General features: G+C 41.8%; 2 protein-coding genes across 3 annotated transcripts in view; one reads left to right on the forward strand and one right to left on the reverse strand.

The window, feature by feature from the left end:
- Positions 1-14,658, reverse strand: part of ATP6V0A4 (ATPase H+ transporting V0 subunit a4) — a 122,964-nt gene extending 108,306 nt beyond the window's left edge. Inside the window, exon 1 of the mRNA XM_058297440.1 lies at positions 14,577-14,658. The gene's annotated coding sequence lies outside the window, so the exon portion shown is untranslated. The remainder of the gene's footprint in view (positions 1-14,576) is intronic.
- Positions 14,659-14,680: 22 nt separating this feature from the next.
- TMEM213 (transmembrane protein 213) lies at positions 14,681-20,886 on the forward strand. Of its 2 annotated transcripts, none has more exons than XM_004462140.5 (3): positions 14,681-14,790; positions 19,725-19,796; positions 20,643-20,886. In XM_004462140.5, the coding sequence occupies exons 1-3, from the start codon at positions 14,709-14,711 to the stop codon at positions 20,810-20,812; spliced, it is 324 nt and encodes a 107-aa protein (XP_004462197.1). In that variant the 5' UTR covers positions 14,681-14,708; the 3' UTR covers positions 20,813-20,886. The 2 variants fall into 2 exon arrangements, with proteins under 2 accessions (XP_004462197.1, XP_023445615.1); XM_023589847.3 differs by having other exon boundaries at positions 14,695-14,790; positions 19,728-19,796.
- The last annotated feature ends 1,730 nt before the right edge of the window (positions 20,887-22,616 follow it).

The raw sequence follows: 22,616 nt of genomic DNA on the forward strand, positions 1-22,616 counted from the left end.
CCCAAATAAATACTTTTCTAAAATATTTCTAATAGCTATCTATTATCCCACTAGAAACCACTTCTAAGTTTTCGTTATTACAAATAACCATAATATTGAGATGGAGGACCTTGGATGCACATTTTTTGTGCAAATCTCTATTTCCCTAGGAAATAAATTCTAGATGTGGAATTACTGTGCCAAGAGTATGAACATTTCTAATGTCTTTAAAGTATATTACCAAGTTATCTTCCAGAAAGGTTAAATCAATATATTGTACCAGGAAGTAGATTTGGCCCAGTGGTTAGGGTGTCTGCCTACCACATGGGAGGTCCAAGGTTCAAACCCAGGGCCTCCTGACCCATGTGATGAGCTGGCCCACACACAGTGCTGATTCGTGCAAGAAGTGTGTGCCACGCAGGGGTGTCCCCGCGTAGGGGAGCCCCACATGAGGGAAGTGTGCCCCGTAAGGAGAGCCGCCCAGCGCGAAAAAAAGTGCAGCCTGCCCAGGAATGGTGCCACACACATGGAGAGCTGACGCAGCAAGATGATGCAACAAAAGGAAACACAGATTCCAGATTCCGCTGACAAGAATACAAGCGGACACAGAAGAATGCACAGAGAATGGACAGAGAGCAGACAACTAGGGGGGGAGGGGGAGGAAGGGGAGAGAAATAAATAAAAAATAAATCTTAAAAAAAAAAAAAAATATATATATATATATATATCAAAAAAGTATAGGATATATATCCCAAAGACATAAATCTTTGGCCCATTCACACGGCCATTGAGTCCAGAATCTCAGCAGAGTTGCAACACTTACTCATTGGACTCACCCAGGACAACTAACAAGGAGACAATGACAGACATTGCACTTTCTAAGGATCAGAGAGTATCTGCAACTGCGAGCAAGATAGTTCCATCCATTTGCCCCATGGGACCTAGGCCCCTTCTCAATTAGAAACAGAGTAGGTATCACCATCCTAAATCCTCACATTTGGGGAATGAACAATGGACTAAAGTAGACTTATTATTCTACTATAGACTTACTGTTATTCTGGCAATGGAATAATTTTTTTTTAAGATTTTTTTTTGTATTGTATTTATTCCCCCCCCTTGCAGCTTGCTTGATGTCTGCTCTCTGTGTCTATTTGCTGCACATTCTTCTGCATCTGCTTGTCTCCCTTTGTTGCGTCATCTTGCAGCACCAGCTCTTTGTGGATGTGGGCCATCGGCTCTCCCTGGGCACGGGCTATCAGCTCTCTGCAGCCTGCCTTAACAGGGAGGTCCTGGGATGTGAACCCAGGGCCTCCCATACCGTAGACAGGAGCCCAATTGATTGAGCCACAGGTGCTTCCCGCAATGAAATAATTTTATCATTGATATAAAGAAAGTGGCCCCCCAGAGGTTCTGAGGGGAAAGAGAGGGAAGAAAAGGTGTAAAATGAGGGCATTTTGGGGACATTAGAGTTGTCCCACATGACATTGCAATGATGGATAGAGGCCATTACATATTTTGTCATAACCTACAAAATTCTGTGGGATAGAGTGTGAACTATAATGTAAGCTGTAGTAGCAATGCTTCAATATGTGTTCACCAATTTTAGCAAATATAATATACCACACTAATGAAGGCTGTGGTTAATGTGGAAAACTATGGGAGGGGGAGGGGTGGAGCATATGGGAATCCTCTATATTTTTTTATGTAACATTTATGTAATTTGAAGCTTCTTTAAAAATAAAATTTTAAATTAAAAAAATAATAAATAAAAAAGCCCTAGTAAAAAAAGCAGGTTTCACAATAACAACAACGAAAAATTATAGGAGTCTCTACTTTACCCCACTTTCACAATTATACCAGGGTTTTCTTTTAAGTTATGCCAAATCAATGGGTGTATAATAGTATTTTGTTTACTTTTGAATTTATCGAATTACAAGTGAATTTGGTAATGCTTTTTTTTAAAATTAAGTTAAATTTTATTTATTTCTCCCCACTCCTTGTTTTTTCCCCACTTGCTGTGTCTGTTCATCTTCTTTGTTTCTTTAGGAGGCACCAGGAGCCAAACACAGGACCCCTGATGTGGGAGGAAGGTGCCTAATCACCTTGAGATACGTCTGCTCCCTGCTTTGTTGTGTCTCTCATTCTGTTTCCCCCACACACGTCTCTTGTTGTGTCATCTTGTTGTATCAGCTGGCTGTCTTCTTCAGGAGGCACCGGAAACTCTGTTCCCTGCTTTGTTATATCTCTCATGTTTTTTCTTCTTGTGTCTCTCTTGTGTTTTAAAAGATTTATTTTTTATTTATTTCTCCCCCCCACCCCCCCCACCCCTGTTCCTCCTGTTGTCTGCTCTCTGTGTCCATTCACTGCATGTTCTTCTGGGTCTGCCTGTATTCTCATTAGGCGGCTCCAGGAACCAATCCTGGGACCCTCCAAAGTGGGAGAGAGGAGATTACGCTCTTGAGTCACCTCAACTCCCTGTTCTGCTATGTCTTCTTATTTTCTCTCCTCTGTGTCTCTTGTTGTGTCATCTTGCTGTGTCAGCTCTCCGCAACAGCTGGCACTCTACATGGAGCAGCTTTTCCTGCGCTGGATGTCACTCTCATGCAGGGCAGCACTCCTGCACAGGGTGGCATTCCCGCATGGGCTGGCATCCTACGTGAGCCAGCTCGCTGCCTGGGCCAGCTTGGCCTCACCAGGAGGCCCTGGGCATTGAACCCTGGACCTCCTATATGGTGGATGGGAGTCCAGTTGGTTGAGCCACATCCATTTCCTTTCTTGTGTCTCTTGTGTCAGCTTGCCATGCCTGCCCATAGTGCCAGCTCCCTGTCTTCTTTAGGAGGCACTGGGATCTGAACCATGTGGCACGTCACCTGAACCACATCTGCTTCCCTAGTAATGCTTTTATATATTTATTGAGAATTTTTATTTCTTCTTTTGTGAGTTGCCTGTTTATTTTCTCTGCTCAAATTTCTGTTGCAGTGTGTATATGTGTGTGTATATTCTGAGAACTCTTTTAAATTTAAAATATTAGCTTGTTATTGCCAAGAGTCATTGTTTTAAGAGATAAATAATCCAAATGGAAAAGTTCTCAGCAAACTTTATTTGGTAGAACCTGGTGGTATCAAATGGTACCATCTAGGTAAATCCTGACAAATGTTTACCCATCTCTCTAGCATTAAAGGTCAACATATATCTTAGTAGGCCATCTTTGATTTCCACCACTCCCAGAAGATTCTGCCCCAGGTAGACAATAGTAATTTCTTTCTCATTTATACAGCTGTCCAGAATCCCATCTATGAATCTGATGGGAGGCAGGCTGAGGAGCTTTCTACTTCTGTTGTGAATCTGTTCCAGGATTTACAGAGATGTTCCTTTTCAACTCCTGCCAAAGAATTACTTATAAATCCAAATCCAGTCTATTGCCTCAGTGTCCCAGCAAATAGGAAACACATAGTCTTTTGGTCTTGGTTAAAGTGCTAGGGAGCCAAAAAAAAAAAGTTCATTGAGTGAACTGACCTATGAAATGGGAATCAGCAGTGACCACCCTGTCTTAGTTTTCCAGGCTGCTCTGACAAATGCCACATATGGATTGGCTAAAACAATAGGAATGCATTGGCTCACAGTATTGAGGCTAGGAGAAGTCTAAAACTGAGGCATCAGTAAGGCCATACATCCTCTCAATGTTTCTAACATTCTGGTGCTGCCTGATGGTGATCCTTGTTGTTCCTTGGTTTCCTGCCCTGCCTTGTGTCACATGGTCATGTTCTCTTCTTTCTCTTCCAGGTTCCTGCTGGCTTCAGTCTTCTAGCTCTTGTGTGTGACTTTCTCTAAGTCTGAATTTCTTCTACTTTTAAAGGATTCCAGTAATCTGATTTAAGACCCAACTTCATTCAGCTTAACTAAAATATTTTCAAGAGATGCTATTTACAATGAGTCCACACCCACAGGAATGCAGATCAAGATCAAGAATATGTCTAAATTAGGGTTCATAACTCAATCCACCACACACCATTATCAAATTTAAGGTCAATTACCATTGATTGCCTTATGGTCACAAAACAGGTACAATAAATCCATGTGAGAGGACCAGACTATGGCTGTCAGATATGATAATGAAGTTACTTTCTGGGCTCCAGTTACCAATGTTTAAATTAGTGGTAAGCCCATCTGTTGAGTCAATCATGGAAACTCATAGCCAGGTTGACATCTAGATTTATTTTTCCCAACTTAAAACTAAAAACCAACTGTGGCAGTTTGAGATTATTTATGAATCACAAAAAGAGAGATTGTTTGTAAACTAATCTATACCTCTGGGTGTGATACCTTTTTAATGCATTAGATTTAACTGACATGTCTTGATTAAATTACCTGTTAAGAGTAGGGCTTTGATTAGGCCGTGTCAGTAGGGCATGACTCAGATTGAGTCCCCGCCCCCTTGGAGGGTTGATATAAATGGGCACTCAACCAAGAAGACACATGGAAGAGGAGAGAACTTGGTCATTTCAGTCCTGCCACATGACAGAGAGGAGAAGGGCAAACAGCTTAAGTTCTGGGGAGAGAGATGAGTCATTCACCTGATAGTTTGCAGCTGAGTAGCTGAGATGGCCTGGAAAGAAACAAGCCTATGCCAGAGACTGCTGTAGGAAGCCCTGAAAGACCAGGCAGGATTGCCTGCCATCTTGCCTCAACACGTGGCAACTGACTTTGGTGAGAAAGCAGCCTTGAGTTGGACTCTTGAGGGCCTTCTAACTGTAAGCTTTTATTCCAAATAAATACCCTTTATAAAAGTCAACAGATTTCTGGTATTTTGCATCAGTACCCCTTTGGATGACTAATACACCAACTTTCCCAAACTTTGTGGAATCAAAACCACTCCATTCACATACTCATTCATTCATGCAGCTAATATTTATGTAATATTTATCATGATCAAAATAATCTGCTACATGCTGGGGACATGAAAATGAAAAGACATACAAGTTCTCTGCCCTTATACAGTTTACATTTGGTCAGAAAAACATAAAGGAAATAACTAATTACAAAATTTGTCACCTTATAAGTAGAAAAAGGAGAAATATAGAATATATAACACAGTTTATTAATAGTTAGGGAGGTTAAGAAATGCTTGCTTGAGAAAGTGACATTTGAGATGAACTTTGAAGAATGAGTGGGAAATAATTAAGTAAAATATGTGGAGAGAGAGAAAGAACATTCCAGGCCAAGAGAACAGCATGTGTAAAGGATTTGAGGCAAGGACTATGGCATATTATGCTAGAGAAGATTTACAGAGTGGAGTGGGGGTGGGGGAAGGTAACAGTGTAGTATAGTGTAATTTGAAGGAAAAGGTAGGTGAGAAAAAATCATATGCAATATGATTTGTCATGGTTAAGAACCTGAGGTATCCATTAAAGTCTCAAGAACCTAGAGAACAGGCCTACATTGGAGTTAGAGCTTCTAGAGTCATCAACACAAGATATTGATTGAAAGTATGGGTGAGATCGCTAAGGAGACAGTGTGGAATAGAAGATAAGAGTACCTAGGACCAAGCCTTGAGGAACTCCAACATTTAAAGGTCAGGTAGAGAAGATGGGCCCCCAAAATGAGACTGAAAAGGAGTGATTATAAAGTAAGTAAGGAAACTTGGAGACTGTGAAGTCCTAACTGCCAAGGGGAGAAAGTGTTTCTCAAGAGAGAAGTAGTGAATAATGTTTAATGCTGTTAAGAAAGCAAGAGGTGGACTGAGAAATGCCCGCTGAATTGAGCAATGGTGATTCTAGAAATTGCTGTGTAAGTGAAGAGGAGGGGCATGAAGAGAGATTGGAGGGGTATAGAAGCAGATGATAAAATGGAGACATTTTGTAGAGACAAGTTTGTACCTACAGACAGTATAGATAGGGCTGTAATCTAGACAGAGGTGTGGGCTAAAGAAGATTTTTTTAAAAGAGGAGAGATTTGAGCACAGTTAAATGCTGATGGGAAGAACACAGAAGTTAGAGATGTTAGAGAAAAGAGAAGAAACGATGGTAGAATTATGCTTGTGTCTCTGCCTCCCATCATGTGGTGATGTCCTCTCTTTTTTGCTTTTCCAGTTTCTGCTGACTTCTGGATCCTCCTTGGCTTTTCCTGACTGTATCTGAATTTCTTATGTTTATAAAGAACTCCAAAAATATGGATTAAGACTCACTCTGATTTGTTTGGTCACACCTTAACTAAAAATAATGTCTGTGAAAGTCCTATTTATACATGATTTCACATCCATAGGATTGTAGATTATGAACATGTCTTTGCTGCGGCATGTAATTCAATCTACCACAACAAGGAAACAAAATAACATGAATGAAACCAGCAGAAATAATAGACAATAGAAACAATCCCATGAAACGGAAACTGTCCAAATCTTGAAGCTATCATTCAGATGTAAAAATAACAAAACTTACTCATTCTGCTCATGAAGATGAAAAACAGGACTGAGAATTTTGGTAGAGTGCAAAAAAGTATAAAAAAGGACAAAATGGAAATTCTAGAACTGAAAATACAACAACTGAAATTAAGAACCTAATGGCTAGAGCGGCGGACTTGGCCCAGTGGTTAGGGCGTCCGTCTACCACATGGGAGGTCTGCGGTTCAAACCCCGGGCCTCCTTGACACGTGTGGAGCTGGCCCATGCACAGTGCTGATGCGCACAATGAGTGCCGTGCCACGCAGAGGTGTCCCCTGCGTGGGGGAGCCCCACGCACAAGGAGTGCGCCCCGCAAGGAGAGCCACCCAGTGTGAAAAAAAGTGCAGCCTGCCCAGGAATAGCGCCACACACACAGAGAGCTGACACAACAAGATGATGCAACAAAAAAAGAAACACAGATTCCTGTGCCGCTGACAACAACAGAAGCGGACAAAGAAGACACAGCAAATAGACACAGAGAACAAATAACTGGGGTATGGGGGAGAAAGGGGAAATAAATAAATAAATAAATAAATCTTTAAAAAAATAAAAGAACCTAATGGCTAGTAATAAAAGTGGATTAAACACCAATAACAAGAGGTATAATAAAACAAATGAGGACAGTATAAAGCACAGGAAACCAAAATAATGCAGAATAAAGTAGAGAGGGTGAGAGAAATAGGGGAAACAGTGAAAAGTTCTAACCTATGTATAATCAGACTACCAGAAGGAGAGAAAGGAATGGGACAGAAGTAGTATTTGAGGGCTGAGAACTTTCTAAAACTAATGAAAGACTTCTAATTCCGAATTCTATCATCTATGAACCCTGAGCAGAACAAATAAAAGAAACCTACAGTTGAGTAAAACTGTTGAAAACCAAAGACAAAGCAAAAATCATAAAACAACCAGATGGGAAAGAAAGACAGTTATCTTCAAGCTCTCACCAATAAGACTGACAGTTTTCAAAAGAAACAAAGGAGGCCAAAAGGAATAGAATGATATCTTTCAAAGTGCTGAAAGAAAATATTAGTCAATTTAGAATTCTATACCCAATGAAAATATCTTTCAAGAACAAAACCAGAGAATTTAAGGCTTAAAATATATAGGTAACATAAAAATGTTTTGATAATGGATGGTGGTGATATAGCACAACATTATGAACATAATTAGCAATACTGAAATACATATCTGAATATAATTAAAAGGGGAAATGTTAGATTGTATATATGTAAACAATAAAAAAATTTTAAAAAACAAACCCATGGATGTACACTATACGATGAACCCTAAGTTAAACCATGAACTATAGTTAATAGAGCAATTTATAAAAATGTACTATCATCAGTTGGAGCAAATGTTCCACGCCAATTCCAGATGTTACTAATAGGGTGGTAATATATGGAAATCTTGTATTTTATGCATGATTATTTTGTAAATCTACAAACTTCTCTAATAAAGGGGGAAATTTTTTTAAAAAGAATGAAGGCAGAATAAAAACATATCCAAAAAATAAAAAAAATAAAAAAAAAAAAACATATCCAGACAAACAAAAACTGAGAGCATTAATCACAACACTGAAAAGGAAGAGAAGGAAAATGATCCTAGATGGAAGATCAGACATGCAGAAAGGAATCAAGAAAAATAAATTTAAATATGTAGATAAATTTAAATAAATATTCATTGTTTAAAACAGTAATAATAATGAATTCACAAGTTTAAAAATGTGTTTAGTGAAAATAAATCAGGAGTGGATGGTAGAGTTAAATTCCAAGGTCTTTGCATTATCTGTGAAGACAGCAAAAGTACCAATTAATATCAGGCTTTGATAAGTGAAGAATGCATGTTGTAATCTCTAAGAAATATAATTCTGAAAAAAAAAGCCTCAAACAATCTGAAATGAGAAAAAAGAATAAAGGAGCATAAGATGAGTGGAAAAACTAAAAAGCTCTTAGACGGTTCATTTAAACCTAAATGTATCAGTAAGTACACTAAATGTAAATAAATTAAATACCAAATTAAAGGCAAAGATTGTCAGGCTGGATTTTTTTTTTAAAGAAGTGTCAGGGATTGAACCCAGGACCTTACACATGGGAAGCAGGCACTCCACCCCTGAGCTACATCTACTCTCCAATGAGAGTAGGATTTTTCATTTGTTTGTTTTCAGGAGGTACCGGGGATGGAACCCAAAACCTCATACCTGGGACACAAGTGCTCAACCACTTGAGCTACATCTGCTCTCCTGGGACTTTTTTTTTTTTTTTTTTTTTTTTTGAGGTACTGGGACCAGGAATTGAACCTGGGACCTCATATGAAGGAGGCCGGCATTCAACCACTGAACCACATTGGCTCTCCCACGTCTGCTTGCTTGTTGTTTTGCTCATTGTTTGCTTGTTCTCTGTTTATTGTTTTTGCTCACTGTCTGCTTGTTTTGTCTTTAGGAGACATTGGGAACAGAACCCAGGACCTCCCATGTGGGAGGTAGGTGCTCAATTACTTGAGCTACATCCACCCGTGTCTCTATTTTTTAATTCTCCAATCTTGTTTACAGAAAAATTATTTTCCATTATTTCAGTAAAGTAGCATTATTTTATATGCGATACTTGAAACCAGTTTTTAGTTTTAAGTGACAATAATACTAGCTTAGAAAAAAGCATCAAATGTTCACTGTATCATTTCTTTTTTTTCACTGTATCATTTCTAATGTTTACTATATAGAATTTGCTTTAACATATTCACATTTTTTTAAAAAATGGAGTTATCAGATATCTGCTTGTAATTAATGCATCATCTCACTTTGTAAATAAAAATACACCTTACAACAAAAACAAAAGCAGTACTAAAGACAAAGTGAGCTAAACCAATTGGGCTCCCATCTACCAAATAGGAAGTCCAGGTTTCGATGCCCAGGGCCTCCTGGTGAGGGCAAGCTGGTCCACCTGGCGAGCTGGCCCACACAGAGTGCCAGCCCACATGGGAATGCCTCCCTGCGCAGGAGTGCCGGCTGGTGCAGCAAGATGACACAACAAGAGACGCAGAGGAGAGAAAATAAGAAGACATAGCAGAACAGGGAGTTGAGGTGATGCAAGAGAGTAATCTCCTCTCTCCTACTCTGGAAGGTCCCAGGATTGGTTCCTGGAGCCACCTAATGAGAATACAAGCAGACACAGAAGAACAGAGACCAAATGGACACAGAGAGCAGACAACGGGGGGAATGGGGAAGGGAGAGAAATAAATCTTAAAAAAAAAAAAAAAGACAAAGTGAGACATTCCAAAATGATTTTTTAAAGAAGGTTCAATTCACCAGAAAGGTGTTACGATTCCGTATATATATGTACCTAATAAAAGCTTCAAATACTTAAGGCAAAATATTGATAAAACTACAGGGAGAAGAGAAAAATAAATAATCAACTTTCTCAGGATTCAACAGAATAAGCAGACCGAATAAAAAAGCAAACAGGAAACATATAAAAGATCTGAACCACATAATTAGCACTCTTGATCTAATGGACTTAGCACACTGAATCCCAAAATTGTAGAACACATTCTTCCCAAGCAATACCAAACATTTACCAAAAACAGCCAAATGATGCTTCTTAGATATAATAAGATAGAAATCATCCAAGTACGTTCACAGATCACAAAGCGAGAAATCAGTAATACAAAGATAACCAGCAAATTTCCCATACGTTTGGAAATTAAGAAATCTATTTCTGAGATGATGGGAGGGAATAAGTTCTAGGAACCAGGTGGGAGATGGCCTTAGGCAAGAGGAAAGCCAAGTAAGTCTGGATCCCGCTCCCACAGCCTCCCACTGCTCACGTGGAAGAAGAGAAAGCTGAATAAATCATCCTGGGAACTCTTTAAAAATGATTTCAAAGGGGCTCGAAGCTTTGCTTATTTATTTACTTGTATCACCCTATGGACGTGATCTCAACACTAGACTCTGGGTAGCTCACCTTTTTTTTTTTAAAAGGGCATTTCTCATTCTTTCCGTATTAGAGCCCTGTACTGAATGGGAGGGAGCAAGTCGAAGCTTCTGCATAAACTAAGTGGTGGTCAGATCTAGGTGTTTCATTTCCATGAATTCCCCATGACTGACATTATTTTGTAAAAAAAGGGTCCTGACAAAGTCCCAGACAAGCACATGTTTAGGGCCATGATTCTCCTGAGAGAATTTTGGACCAACTGGAGATAGAAGCCCCAAGTTCAAGACCAGGGGTGCCTTGCCAAAGGTGGACAGGTTATGGTGGCACCGTTCAGAATCACATGGCGTCATGGGAGGCTTTTCACCAAAAATTACCCTTTCCATAGGCTTAGCCTCTCCAGGCCATGGAATGATGGCTTTCAATCTTTCAACACAGGAAACCTCTGCCATCTCCTTTTCGGTTTGTTAGTTTTTCAAGAGGTACGGGTGATTGAACCCAGGATCTTGTACAAGAGAAGCAGACACTCCCCAATGAGAGTTGGTGTTTCTGTTTGTTTGTTTATTCCCTCCTTTTCTTTTTCAAATGTAACTCATCAGTGAGAACAGATAAAATTGGAGGCAGCTCCACCCCTCTGACTCCCACTCCTAACCACCACCTTAGGGCCTGAACTCAGACATTTTTAGCCTGGACATTTTTTTAAAGTATGTGTAACCAATCACCTATTATAATATATGTAACCATTAAAAAAAAATCTTTAGAAAGTTCGTGTAGGGCATCTAGCTTTGAGCAATGCAAGTTCCTGGTACAGCCTCCAAAGTAAACCTGATACAACATGTTACTAAGGGAGGCCATCGGGTGCATGGAGCTATTAGCCACAGACCTGTTACAAACAGCTAATAATGATGACACTTGTAAGCTAGTCGCCACCCAGCCCTCCCTTTGGCCATGACTTATCAGTGATATATTTCCTACCCTAATCTTCCCATTGTCTTCTTTTTCATTTAATTTGCATTTACTTTATCTTGTCAATTAATTGTTTATAACTTTCTTAAACCCTTTGTGGATCAAGGCAGAATATAAATAAATCAAGACGTAAATCACATTATTTTGCCCTAAAACTGCCCTTCTCCTGTATTTCTTACAACGACCCTCTATTAAAATGATAGTTAACAGTCCACTGGCACTTACCATTCCCTAGAGCTGTGCTAAGTGCTTTACAGGGATCACTTCCTTTAGTCCTCACAACTCCTGAGATGAATGCTGCTGTCCTTCCACTTTTCAAATAAGGAAGCTGAATTATTGAATGTATTAAATAACTCATCCAGGGTCACTCAGACAATAAGAGCCAGACAGGAATTCCATCCCAGGCTGGCCCTATGGCCACCCACTGACCCCAGCCTGAAACCTTGCCATCATCCTACGTGCCTTCTCCTTGGTGACCCTTCTGGTGATTTGGCCTCCTAAGTACCCACTGCATCTGCTCCCCTCGTCTCCATCCTCAGTCCAGCTTCCTTATTTCAGGCACCTTGTGATCTCTGGCTGGGATTATTACAATAGCTCCTTAGGTGACTTCATGGAACCCAGGCCTAAACATGTTTCTAAAATACAAATGTGTCCTCATCTATAAGTGCCTTATAGATGGTGCCCTGATCACAGGCAAGATAAAGTCTTATTTCCATTGTCTGGCATTTTAGGTCATTTAATATCTGTTCTTCACCTAATTATAAAAACCGTGGCTCCATCCCATGCTCCCCAGGACAGCAAATTACTCATCACTCTCCAAACAAGGCAAACGCTCACGCCTCAGAGGCCTGGCACATACTGTCCCCTTGTCCTGTACCTTGTGAACTGCACATCATTAAAGTCTCAGGTCAAAGTACTATCTCTCTTGTGAAATGTTCGCTGAATCCCTTTACGCCCGTTCCCCCTGTCCCCACCCCCCCCACCCCCCCACCCCCCCATCTTCTTCCATGATTCTCAGTTTTTGTTTTTGTTCTTGGTTTTTTTTCCCCCTTTTTTAGAGGTCTTCTCAACACATTTATTACATTAGGCTGCCATCATTTATTTGTTCATCTCCCCCATAGGACTGTGAACTCTTTAAGGATCGTGTTGTCTTACTCACCTTAGAGCCCCCTCACCAAGGACCTGGCACACACGAGCTACTCAGTAATTGTTGAATATTTGTTCAATCCAGTGACAAGCCTACACTTTTGTACAGTGCCTGAAGATTAGCTTTCTTAAAGCACTTCTCCCTCACCCCCACTCCCCAAAACCATGAACCTAAGGTCATCGCTAAATGTATCGGACAAATTAGGGAAAAAGGCATCTCTTTGGGGCTGATGAATTCCAGTGACACCTCCTTATTCTGGGCTTGCACATGGCTTGCATGTCCTTCCACACAGATTGGAGTGGGCCATGTGAGTGTTTCATCCCATACTCGTCTCTTCACCAGGCCGCTCCTTGTGAGGCATACAATGCACACACTCACCTGTGGCCACCCTGCATGTACACAGACTATTGGCTGCTCAGAATTGGTTCTGTCTCATAAATGCCATCAATTGTCTTGCTTTTGTAGGTGCTTCTCATTTTACTTGAAAAGCCCATCAACTCCCATCCAGCATACAAACTTCCATACCCAGCCCAAATGCCACTTTCTCTGTGACGCCTGCCCCTGCACCTCCCAGGTGGATTTAATCAACCACCCTCCTTTTGGATTCTTATAACTTGTGGAACACACCCATATTTGAATATTTACGCTATTGCATCAAAAATCTTTCTTCATTACTTGGTCTCCCTGTCAGACTGTGTGCTCCTGAACGGCAAGGACCATCTCATGTTCATCTTTGAGTCTCAAATGCCCAGGATGAATGATGCCTTTCAAATGCACGGTGGGTGTTCAATAAAAGTTTTAGACCAAGGATGGAGCCCTAATCAAGTTACTACTGAGCTCAATATCTTCTCTTGTGCCTCCTGACTTTGCTTCAAACTCTACAGCCTGGCACACCAGATGCTCAGCCTCATGACTCTCCATTTGTTTCCTGGCCCACCCTTCTCAGGAAACCTATACCTTCTCTATGCTGCAGTCACAGTGGACTTCTCAGCACCCTCTTACCTCTGGGGCTTCTTTCCACTTGCAATCCCTCTTCTCTCTGTCTGTCAAAATCTTATCCATTCTTCAAGGCCAAATTCAAATGCCACCTTCTACATGAAGCATGCTTCCAGCAGATGTGGCCTCTTGTTGTCCAGACCCAAAGTAATTTGTCTCACCCTAGTCATTCGTAAAATGCTGAAATGTTTTAATTCTCTCTCCTAGTAATTAAAGCAGCTTGAGAACAGGTATTCCCAGACTTTAACATAGTCTAGTGCACACAATAAGCACTCAGTAAATATTGGATTAAATGGTTTAGGGAATCCATTATTACTTCTACAGATGGAAGAAGCAGCAAACTCATCTCAAAAGAACAAGCAGGGAAGCAGATTTGGCTCAATGGATAGAGCATCCACCTACCACATGGGAGGTCCAGGGTTCAAACCCAGGGCCTCCTGACCCGTGTGATGAGCTGGCCCACATGCAGTGCTGATGTGCGCAAGGAGTACCGTGCCACACAAGGGTATCCCCCACATAGGGGAGCCCCACGCACAAGGAGTGAGCCCTGTAAGGAGAGCCGCCCAGTGCGAAAGAAAGTGCAGCTTGCCCAGGAGTGGCACCGCACAAACAGAGAGCTGATGCAGCAAGATGACGCAACAAAACGAGACATAGATTCCCGGTGCCGCTGACAAGAATAAAAGCAGATACAGAAGAACACACAGCAAATGGACACAGATAGCAGACAAGGGGGGCAGGAAGGAAGAGAAATAAATAAATCTTAAAAAAAAAAAAAAAAGAAGCAATAGGGAGCGGGTGTAGCTCAGCGGTTGAGCGTCTACTTCTCATGTATGAGGGCCCAGGTTCAATCCCCCTGTACCTCCCAAAAACAACAACAACAACAAAAAACAAGCAAGACATAAATCTCCTGCCATCCTTATTTTTCCCTCTCAATAGGGACAAAATTTAATCTCAAGGAAGAACTGCAAAACAATCCCTCCCTCCTCTCCCCCACCAACATAGCTTGGCTTCCCTTCCAGACAGGTGAGAGCAGGGTGTGGCAGCCGAAGAAGTTTCCTTTGCTCCACCTCCTCTTTCCACCCTCCATCTCCGCCCTCCCCCCCCCCCAAAAAAGAGCAGAAATCACCTCTGGCAGAGTTGTTTCCAATCTCCCAGGGCAGGAGTCAACTCAACAACCGGCTCACACACAGGACACAAGTCTCAGGGTGCACCGCGCAGAGCTCTGGGGACGGTGTAGGCGGATGTCCCCCCCTCCAGCATGAAGCGTCTCTCCTCCGTGGCTCGGGCAGCCCTGACCTTCAGCCTGGTCTTTGCCTCCTTCCACTCCGCTTGCTTGGCAGGTAGAATTATGAGCTTTATTCTCCACTAAGCCGTGAAGGGGGAGGGAGGAAAAGAAGGAGGGGAAGGGGGGGCGTGGGGGATTCCTTGACCAGGGTTGGTCCTTCACAAAGGAAAGAGGAAACAGTACTTTCTCATCTGAAGGATTAGAAAGGGGTGCTGGGGTGGGGTGGGTGTCTTAAGTTTGTCGAAGATCAAATACTCAGCTCCTCAGGTAGGACAGGAGCTGTGTTAGCCTTTGCCACAAAGAAAGACACAATTTACCAGAGTATTTCCCATCAGGGGACCAAATTGGCCTAAAAAGACACATCTTTTGCTCTGTTGTTTCTCAATGGCTCCTCCTTAGTTTCCCCGGAGCTATTGTGATTTGCGCTTTTTATGCCTCCCTCCCCTTAGCGCATGGGGTCCTCCGTCCCTCCCTTGGCCCTTTACTTCCTCTGCTCTCTTCACAAAACCATAATCTCAATGCCTGGGAAGCTGCCACACAGTGTACGCCTTCTCCTGCCCACCTTCCCTTCCGCCCCACCTCCCGCCTCCGCACAGAACATGCTGGGCTATGTTAGAGTTCCCTGCCTTGCTCTTCCAGGCTGGACTCTTGCACAGGGATGTGGATTCCACTCTCATGTTCCTGGCTTTTCCATCCAGCTCTGCTCTAGTCCCTCAGCCATAATCAGAACACTTTCTGCCCAGGCCCTCCCCTTCTCAAGCCACTCACTAAGACTGCATCAGTCTCATCCTCACGGTCTCTTCTATAGCCATTATCAGGTGGCTCAGCGTGGAAGTTCAGAGTTGGGCTCTTGACCCACTGTACCTCAATTCCAGCTTCTACAATTTACTAGCAGTGTGACCTTGTGCAAGTTACTTAACCTCTCTGTTCCCCAGTTTCCTCATCTATGAAGTGGAGAAAATCATAGTGCTTGTTTATAGGGTTACAAAGATGAAATGGGATGACTATATGTAAAGCACATAAACACATGGTTAACACACAATGAATGTTAGCAATTAGGGCTAGCGCATTCATTTTATTTTTCAACATCAACCCTTCCCCAAACAAGACTGTTTTATTTTCTTTCTGTTGGCTCTTACAGTACTTTGTTTATGATCAGGACTTAGCAATTTTTGACAAATTTAACTGCACTGAGTTGTTGGATCTTCCCCGCAACAAACCAACCTTCCTTCCTTCCTTCCTTCCTTCCTTCCTTCCTTCCTTCCTTCCTTCCTTCCTTCCTCCCTTCCTCCCTCCCCACCCCCCCAACCCCCCCCCCCCGCTCTCTCTCTCTCTTTCTTTCAATGCATGTACCAGGGATTGAACCCAGGACCTTGTGCATGCGAAGTACAGGTTCAACCACCAAGCTACACCTGTTCCCCTGCCTTTACTTTGGAGAAGATCCTAGTAGGGCAGTCCCTGGCTGTTTCTGCTTACAGGGGAAGACAGTGACGTTTAAATTCTTAGGAATTTGCTGCTGGGCTATTCAGTTTCAAACATATAAACTTGCTGATATTGGGGATGATTTTGGACCTATAGAAAAGGCAACTTTATATATTTTAACCTAATACTAGTGTCCGATGAGCTAGGTTTTTTCTGTCACTTGCTCTGGGGAGGAACCACTTCCAATATCCAGGGGCAGAGGGGAAATGAAAGAAGTTATTTGGATTATAAGGAAAATTAAAATGTTGAAGAATCATTTTCTCCAAAACAAATACCAAGCTCTAAGCCATTTAGTTGTAAATAATTTATAGTAACAATCAGATTGTATCAAGGTAATCACTGTACCTTGGGCAGGCCATTGGAGTGGCTTTGGGAATTGGGTGGCATAAAATTAGTCTGCATAGCAATTTCATGGCTTTGGGAAAACAAGAAATTTCTTCCTAACCGGTCCCTCTGTGTGACAACAACCACCTCTGAAGGGCATGCTGACCTAGAGAGGGGCCTTGAGAGTTTTCAAAACATTTCACGGGCTCTTTTTTTTTGCACTCTAAAAGAAGGAGAATGAACAGCAGTATAATTCCAGAAACATTCTTTAAAATTAGTTTTGGACCACCAAGTTTAGCACCATCTAATAGAACTTTCTGCAGCATGGAAATGTTCCATATCAGCAGTATCGGATATGGTAGCTACTAGCAACATATGGCAATTGAACACTTAAAATGTGGCTAATGCAATTAAGGAAATGATTTTTTTAAATGGTAAAAACAAACAGACAAACAAACGAACTAACCCTTATATTTAGAATTAGCCAGGTGGACTCAGTTTAGATGATCCCAGTTTTGTTGGCAAAACCCAAAACATCATGTAATCAGGCTCCAGGTGAACATATGCCTTCTTCTCTCCATCAGGCCTGATCAGGGTGTTGACCTTGGCCAAGTCAATGTCATGGAGCTTCTTCACAGCCTGTTTGATCTGGTACTTGTTGGCCTTGACACCCACAATGAACACAAGTGTGGAATTGTCTTCAAATCTTCTTCATGGCAAACTCAACGGTCAGGGAAACTTCAGGATGGTTTAGTGGTCAAGCTTATTTCTCCTGGGGGCGCTCTTTCTGAGGGTATTTGGGCTGTCCTTAGAGACACAGCATTGTATTTCGCCAGTAAGATGTGTGTGGCTGTGGATGCCTTTCAGTACAGCCTTCTCGACTTTCAAAGCCTTTGGTCTAGGGAGGCAGATGTGGCCCAAGTGACTGGGCTTCCATCTACCATATGGGAGGGCCCGGGTTCTATCCCCGGACCCTCCTGGTAAAAGGTTTGCCCATGCGGGGAACCACGCAGCAGGATCATGATGCAATAAAGGGAGAGACAAAGGGGAGAGTGAAGGTGAGAAGCAACAGAAACCAGGAGCTGAGGTGGCACAAGTGACAGGGAATCTCTCTTCACATCAGAGGTCCCCAGGATCAAATCCCGGTGACTCCTAAAGGAAAAAACAAGAAGAGAAGACAAAACAGAGAAATAGACACAGAAGATCACACAGTGAATGGAAGCAGACAGCAAGAAAACAGCAGGGGGGAAGGGAGGGAAAAGGGGGGAGGGGGAAAAAAGCCTTTAGTTTTGGTTTGGGGAGGGACAGGTCTTTTGACACCATCTTTGTAAAAATGAAGAACTGAATTTTTAATGTGGCTAGTGGCTGCCATATTGGACCTAGATCATCTCTTATTCACAGTCATCAGAGAGAACATGGCGACCGAATTTTCTTCCTCAAGGAACCTCATATCCATCTCCCTGCCCCCAACTACCCAAACTCTGTAGAACTTTAACAACTCCTGCTAAAGTTCTTTTTGTCTTCATGCTCCTTGCTTGTTAATCAAGGGAAAATTCTGGACACTGGATATTCCAGCAATATCTAGATTTGCTTGTAGAGTGGTTAACATTTCCTTGTTGTTGTTTTTTAATTTATTTTTTATAGAAGAAAGATCATGCAGAAAGTACAGCGCTCCCATATACCATCCCTTCACAGTTTCCCCACTATTAACGTTTTGCATTAATGTGGTACATTTGTTACAACTGATGAACCAATACTATTATATTTAGTATTAACTAAAGTCCATAGTTCACATTAGGGTTCTCTCTTTGTGTTGTACAATTATGTTTATACTTTTAAATTTTTATTGTGGTAGCATATATACAACATAAAATTTGCTGTTAAGCACTAACACCCCATTCCCCACTTCTATACCTGCCCCTGGTAACCTGTATTCTAGTTTCTGACTCTATGAATTTGCATATTCTTATTATTTCATATAAGTGTGATCATACAATATTTGTCCTTTTGTGTCTGGCTTATTTCACCCAACATGGAATAGTCAAGGTTCATTCATGTTGTTGCATGTATCAGAACTTCATTCCTTTTTATAGCTGAATAATATTCCATTGCATGTATTAAATTAAATATATACCACTTTATGTTTATCCATCCAGTGTTGGATACCTGGGTTTCTTCCATCTTTGGGCTATTGTGAATTTGCTACTATGAACATCAGTGTGAACATACCTGTTTGAGACCCTGCTTTCAATTCTTTTGGGAATATACCTAGAAGGGAATTACTGAATTGTATGGTAATTCCAAACTTGTTTTCTACAGTGGCTACACCATTTTATTTTCCCACAAACAATGTACAAGGCTTCCAATTGCTCCACATTCTCTCCAACATTTGTTAATTTTCTTTTTTTAAACAATAATCATCTAACTGGGTGTGAAGTGGTATCTCCCCAAAGTGTTTATTTCCATTTCCCTAATGGCTCGTGATACTAAACATCTTTTTATGTGATTATTGGCCATTCCTATCTACATCTTCTTTGGATAAATATCTATTCAAATCCCTTGCCCATTTTTCAATTGGGTTGTTTGTCTTTTTATTGTTGTATTGTAGGAGTTCTTCATATATTCTGAATAATAAACTGTTATCAAATAAATAAGTGGTTTCCAAAATTATTTCTCCTATTCTGTAGGTTGCCTTCTCACTTTCTTGATGATGTCCTTTGATACGCAAAGATTTTTAATTTTGGTGAAGTCCAGTTTATCTAATATTTTCCTGTTGATAGTTAATTTTTTAATAACTGTCTACCTGGGTAATGACATCATGGTCATCAGAAAGAAGGAATCAGGGTTGGATTTCAGTGTTTATCGTTCTCGTTTTTGGAGGGAATAAGACATGCTTAAAAAGACATTTATAGATGTATCTATGCAAAGAAAGCAGCTAAAATAGAGTTGTTTTGCTCTTGGTTACTGAAGGGCAATGAGAAATGAAGATAAAGCATCTCTGAATGAGACTAGAGAGTGATAGGAAAAGGAGAGCTGGCTTTGTTGTATAAAGCCTTAATATATCTAGAGTAGCACTTCTTATAATGCTCACATTCATAATATGCACTACAAAAAAAGATTTCAAACTCTCTACCTGACAATGGCTTTTCCTACTGCCTGAGAGTATCTTGTCTTTTCTTCCAGAAGCAAACAGCATCAACTCTTCAATCGTGACCGCCCACCACCCAGTCCCTGAGGCCCTGGAGGAGTGCCTCAGTAAGCGTCTCCTACTATCTTCCCCAACCTCACAGCTGGCCCTGGATCTGGGGGTTAGGCATGGGGTTGCGGGGGGGGGGGGGGGGGGGGGGAGCTTAAGCCTCCTTGCTCTCTGTTGATTAGAGGGCTGAGGGCTGCCAGCTCTCCTGTGCACTGGTGTGGTTTGTTCACCAGCCCCTCTAAAACACTGCCTTGGCCTTGCACAAATCTAGGGTCACAATCTTCAGTGTAGGTGGCTTCAATGACCAGTCCCTGGGTTAGCAGCTTGTAAAGATTTGAAAGTGGAAGGACCACAGAAATCAGCTAGTCCAACTTCTGTCCAATACAGGAGTCTTATTTTGGTACCCTTTGCATATTTCTGTTCATCCTCTACTTGAATACTTCTAGCAGCGAAGAACTCTGTCCGTCAAAAAGCAGCCACTGTTACTCTTGTCTGATTAATAGAAAGTTTTGTTTTATTCTCAGTCTGGCTCCTTTATCCTCACCCCATTGAATGACCAAATGTGTTTACTCTGGGCACTTACAAAGGAGGGTAATGGGCAATAACACATAGAGGTTAGGAATATGGCTTTGGAGTCATGCAGACCTGGGTTTGAGATCTTGTTCTGTGACCTTGGACATGTTACTGCTCCAGTTTCTTCATTTAAAATGGGAATAATAACTGCACCTATCACTTGGGAGGAATATATAAGGTACCATGTAAAGCACTTAGTTTAGTGCATGGCACGTAATAAGTGCTTAGCAAATGTTAGCCACATATCAGCATTGCTATTGCTAATGTTAGAGCAGGAGCTGGGCAGGGCTGGTTTCATATATCCTGTTGCTCTTGCCTCCCCTCACCGTCAGATGTCGACTTCTGCCCACAAGTGGCCCGGTGTTGCCACACTGGAGTGGATGAGTACGGCTGGATCGCTGCTGCTGTTGGTTGGAGTCTCTGGTTTCTCACCCTCATCCTGCTCTGTGTGGACAAACTGATGAAGCTGGCTCCAGATGAACCCAAGGACTTACAAGCATGACACTCAGAATCATAGTCCCAAGAATGTCATATGCCACCAATCCGTGGAGAATAAAGAGAAAGGATTAGTGTTAATGGGGTTTCTCTTATTTTAAAGTCATTTTCAACTTTAAGCTTCAGTTTTTTTTTTAGGCGGTCCCAGGGATTGAACGCAGGACCTCGTACATGGGAAAGCCGGTGCTCAACCAGTGAGCTATAATTGCTCTCCAATGAGAGTTGGTTTTTTGTTTGCTTTGTTTTTTAGGAAGTACTGGGGAATCTCATACATGGGAAGCAAGCGCTCGATCACTTGAGCTACAGCTGCTCCCCTTCAGTTACTTTTAAAAGGGAAGGAAGTAGGAAAGGGGGATCAAAATAAGGAAAGAACAGTGCTGACTTCACACTTCCTTTCAGAAGGCACTTTGGCCTTCTGAGCCCTGATAATCTCCTTCCTTATGATAAAATGCTCTCTTACAAGAATTGCTCCTACTCTAATCACAGCTCTCTTCTAGGCCCTTAAGGGAGGTTCACAAGAAATCTAAGACATTCTTTTAATCAACACATTTGAAACTTCTTTATTTTCTCACCAAAAGCAGTTTCCTTATTTCAGTCAAGGGCATCACTGTCATTTCAAAACGAGAATCACCTTTGACACTCACCTTCCTCACACCCAAATCCAGTTCCTTCTCTGCCTTTGTTCTTTCTTCATTGTCTCTTCCATGGTTGTCCTGTCCCATTCTCACCACCCACACCCTAGTCTGGGCTTTACTACATCTTCCCTAGATTATTTCAGGAATATTTCATTTTGATCTCACTGACTTCAGGATCTTCCTTCCCAGCCGACTTCTCGCCGCTGGCAGCTGCCAGAGTAGATGCTGTTGATTAAGTAAAACTTCTGAGCCTGGTGTTCAATTCTTTGTATGGGTCCAACCATCTTTCTAGTATCTCTTCCAGCATGTCCTGGAGCAAAGGCTCTGAGGGACTACGCTGGGTCACTCCTCACCTGGTGTCAATATTTCTGCTGCCATTCCCTCTGCTGGGATGAATGCCTTCCAGTTCTACCTCAAGCCTGGAAACCTCTCCCCCATGCACAGCTGGGATGAATGCCTTCCAGTTCTACCTCAAGCCTGGAAACCTCTCCCCCATGCACAGCTCAAATAACTGAACTGCATGGAGCCTTCTCTGATCACTCCGAGCAGAAGGTTCTGCTCCTTGGGCCACCTGAGCACGTGTGGGCTTTCTCTGGGCACTTCTGCTCTGCCCTGAAGTGTAGCTATTGTGAATACGCCTCTTGGCAATCAATTTATATCTCCTCTAGCTCCTGAGACATAGTAGTCTGCTCGTAAATTTTTTCCAACGGATGAATGAACGATCGAATGAGCCCTTACCCTAGAAAAACTTGTGATAATCACTATGTATTTGGAATTTCCATTTTTCTCCAGATGGTTAAAATAACCAACCTCTAAAGAAGCCGCCTGGTCATTTGCTCTCTCAGCAAATGACAGTCATCATCCCTTACTGTGGAGGATGGTACACTTTACTGTGAGTTCTTTCTATAGAGATCAGACAAGAGAAGGTGGGTTCATCAGAAGGAAGAAAGGACAAAATGGCGCATCATGAAATAACTTCTGCCCTTTGTGAGGAAATGTGTATTTAGACTGGATCGACTCTAAATGCTCCTGAGAGAAAAAATAAAAATAAAAGGCCTCTAAAATAGAAAGAAATGTTTCTAGAAGTGGCAAATAACTCAAAGCCATCCAATTGCTCTTTCTGGAAATCTAAATAAATTTCCCTGACAAAGGGAAATGACAGGGTGACCCCATTAA

Source organism: Dasypus novemcinctus, chromosome 5, assembly GCF_030445035.2.
Source record: "Dasypus novemcinctus isolate mDasNov1 chromosome 5, mDasNov1.1.hap2, whole genome shotgun sequence".
NCBI lineage: Eukaryota > Metazoa > Chordata > Mammalia > Cingulata > Dasypodidae > Dasypus > Dasypus novemcinctus.

What these genes read in the sequence shown, in the direction of transcription:
- TMEM213 (XM_004462140.5), top strand. Translation starts at nt 14,709, where the DNA reads ATGAAGCGTCTCTCCTCCGTGGCTCGGGCAGCCCTGACCTTCAGCCTG. An exon ending in CCACTCCGCTTGCTTGGCAG is followed by an intron (nt 14,791 to 19,724) that starts GTAGAATTATGA and finishes CTTTTCTTCCAG; the next exon opens with AAGCAAACAGCATCAACTCT. An exon ending in GGCCCTGGAGGAGTGCCTCA is followed by an intron (nt 19,797 to 20,642) that starts GTAAGCGTCTCC and finishes CCTCACCGTCAG; the next exon opens with ATGTCGACTTCTGCCCACAA.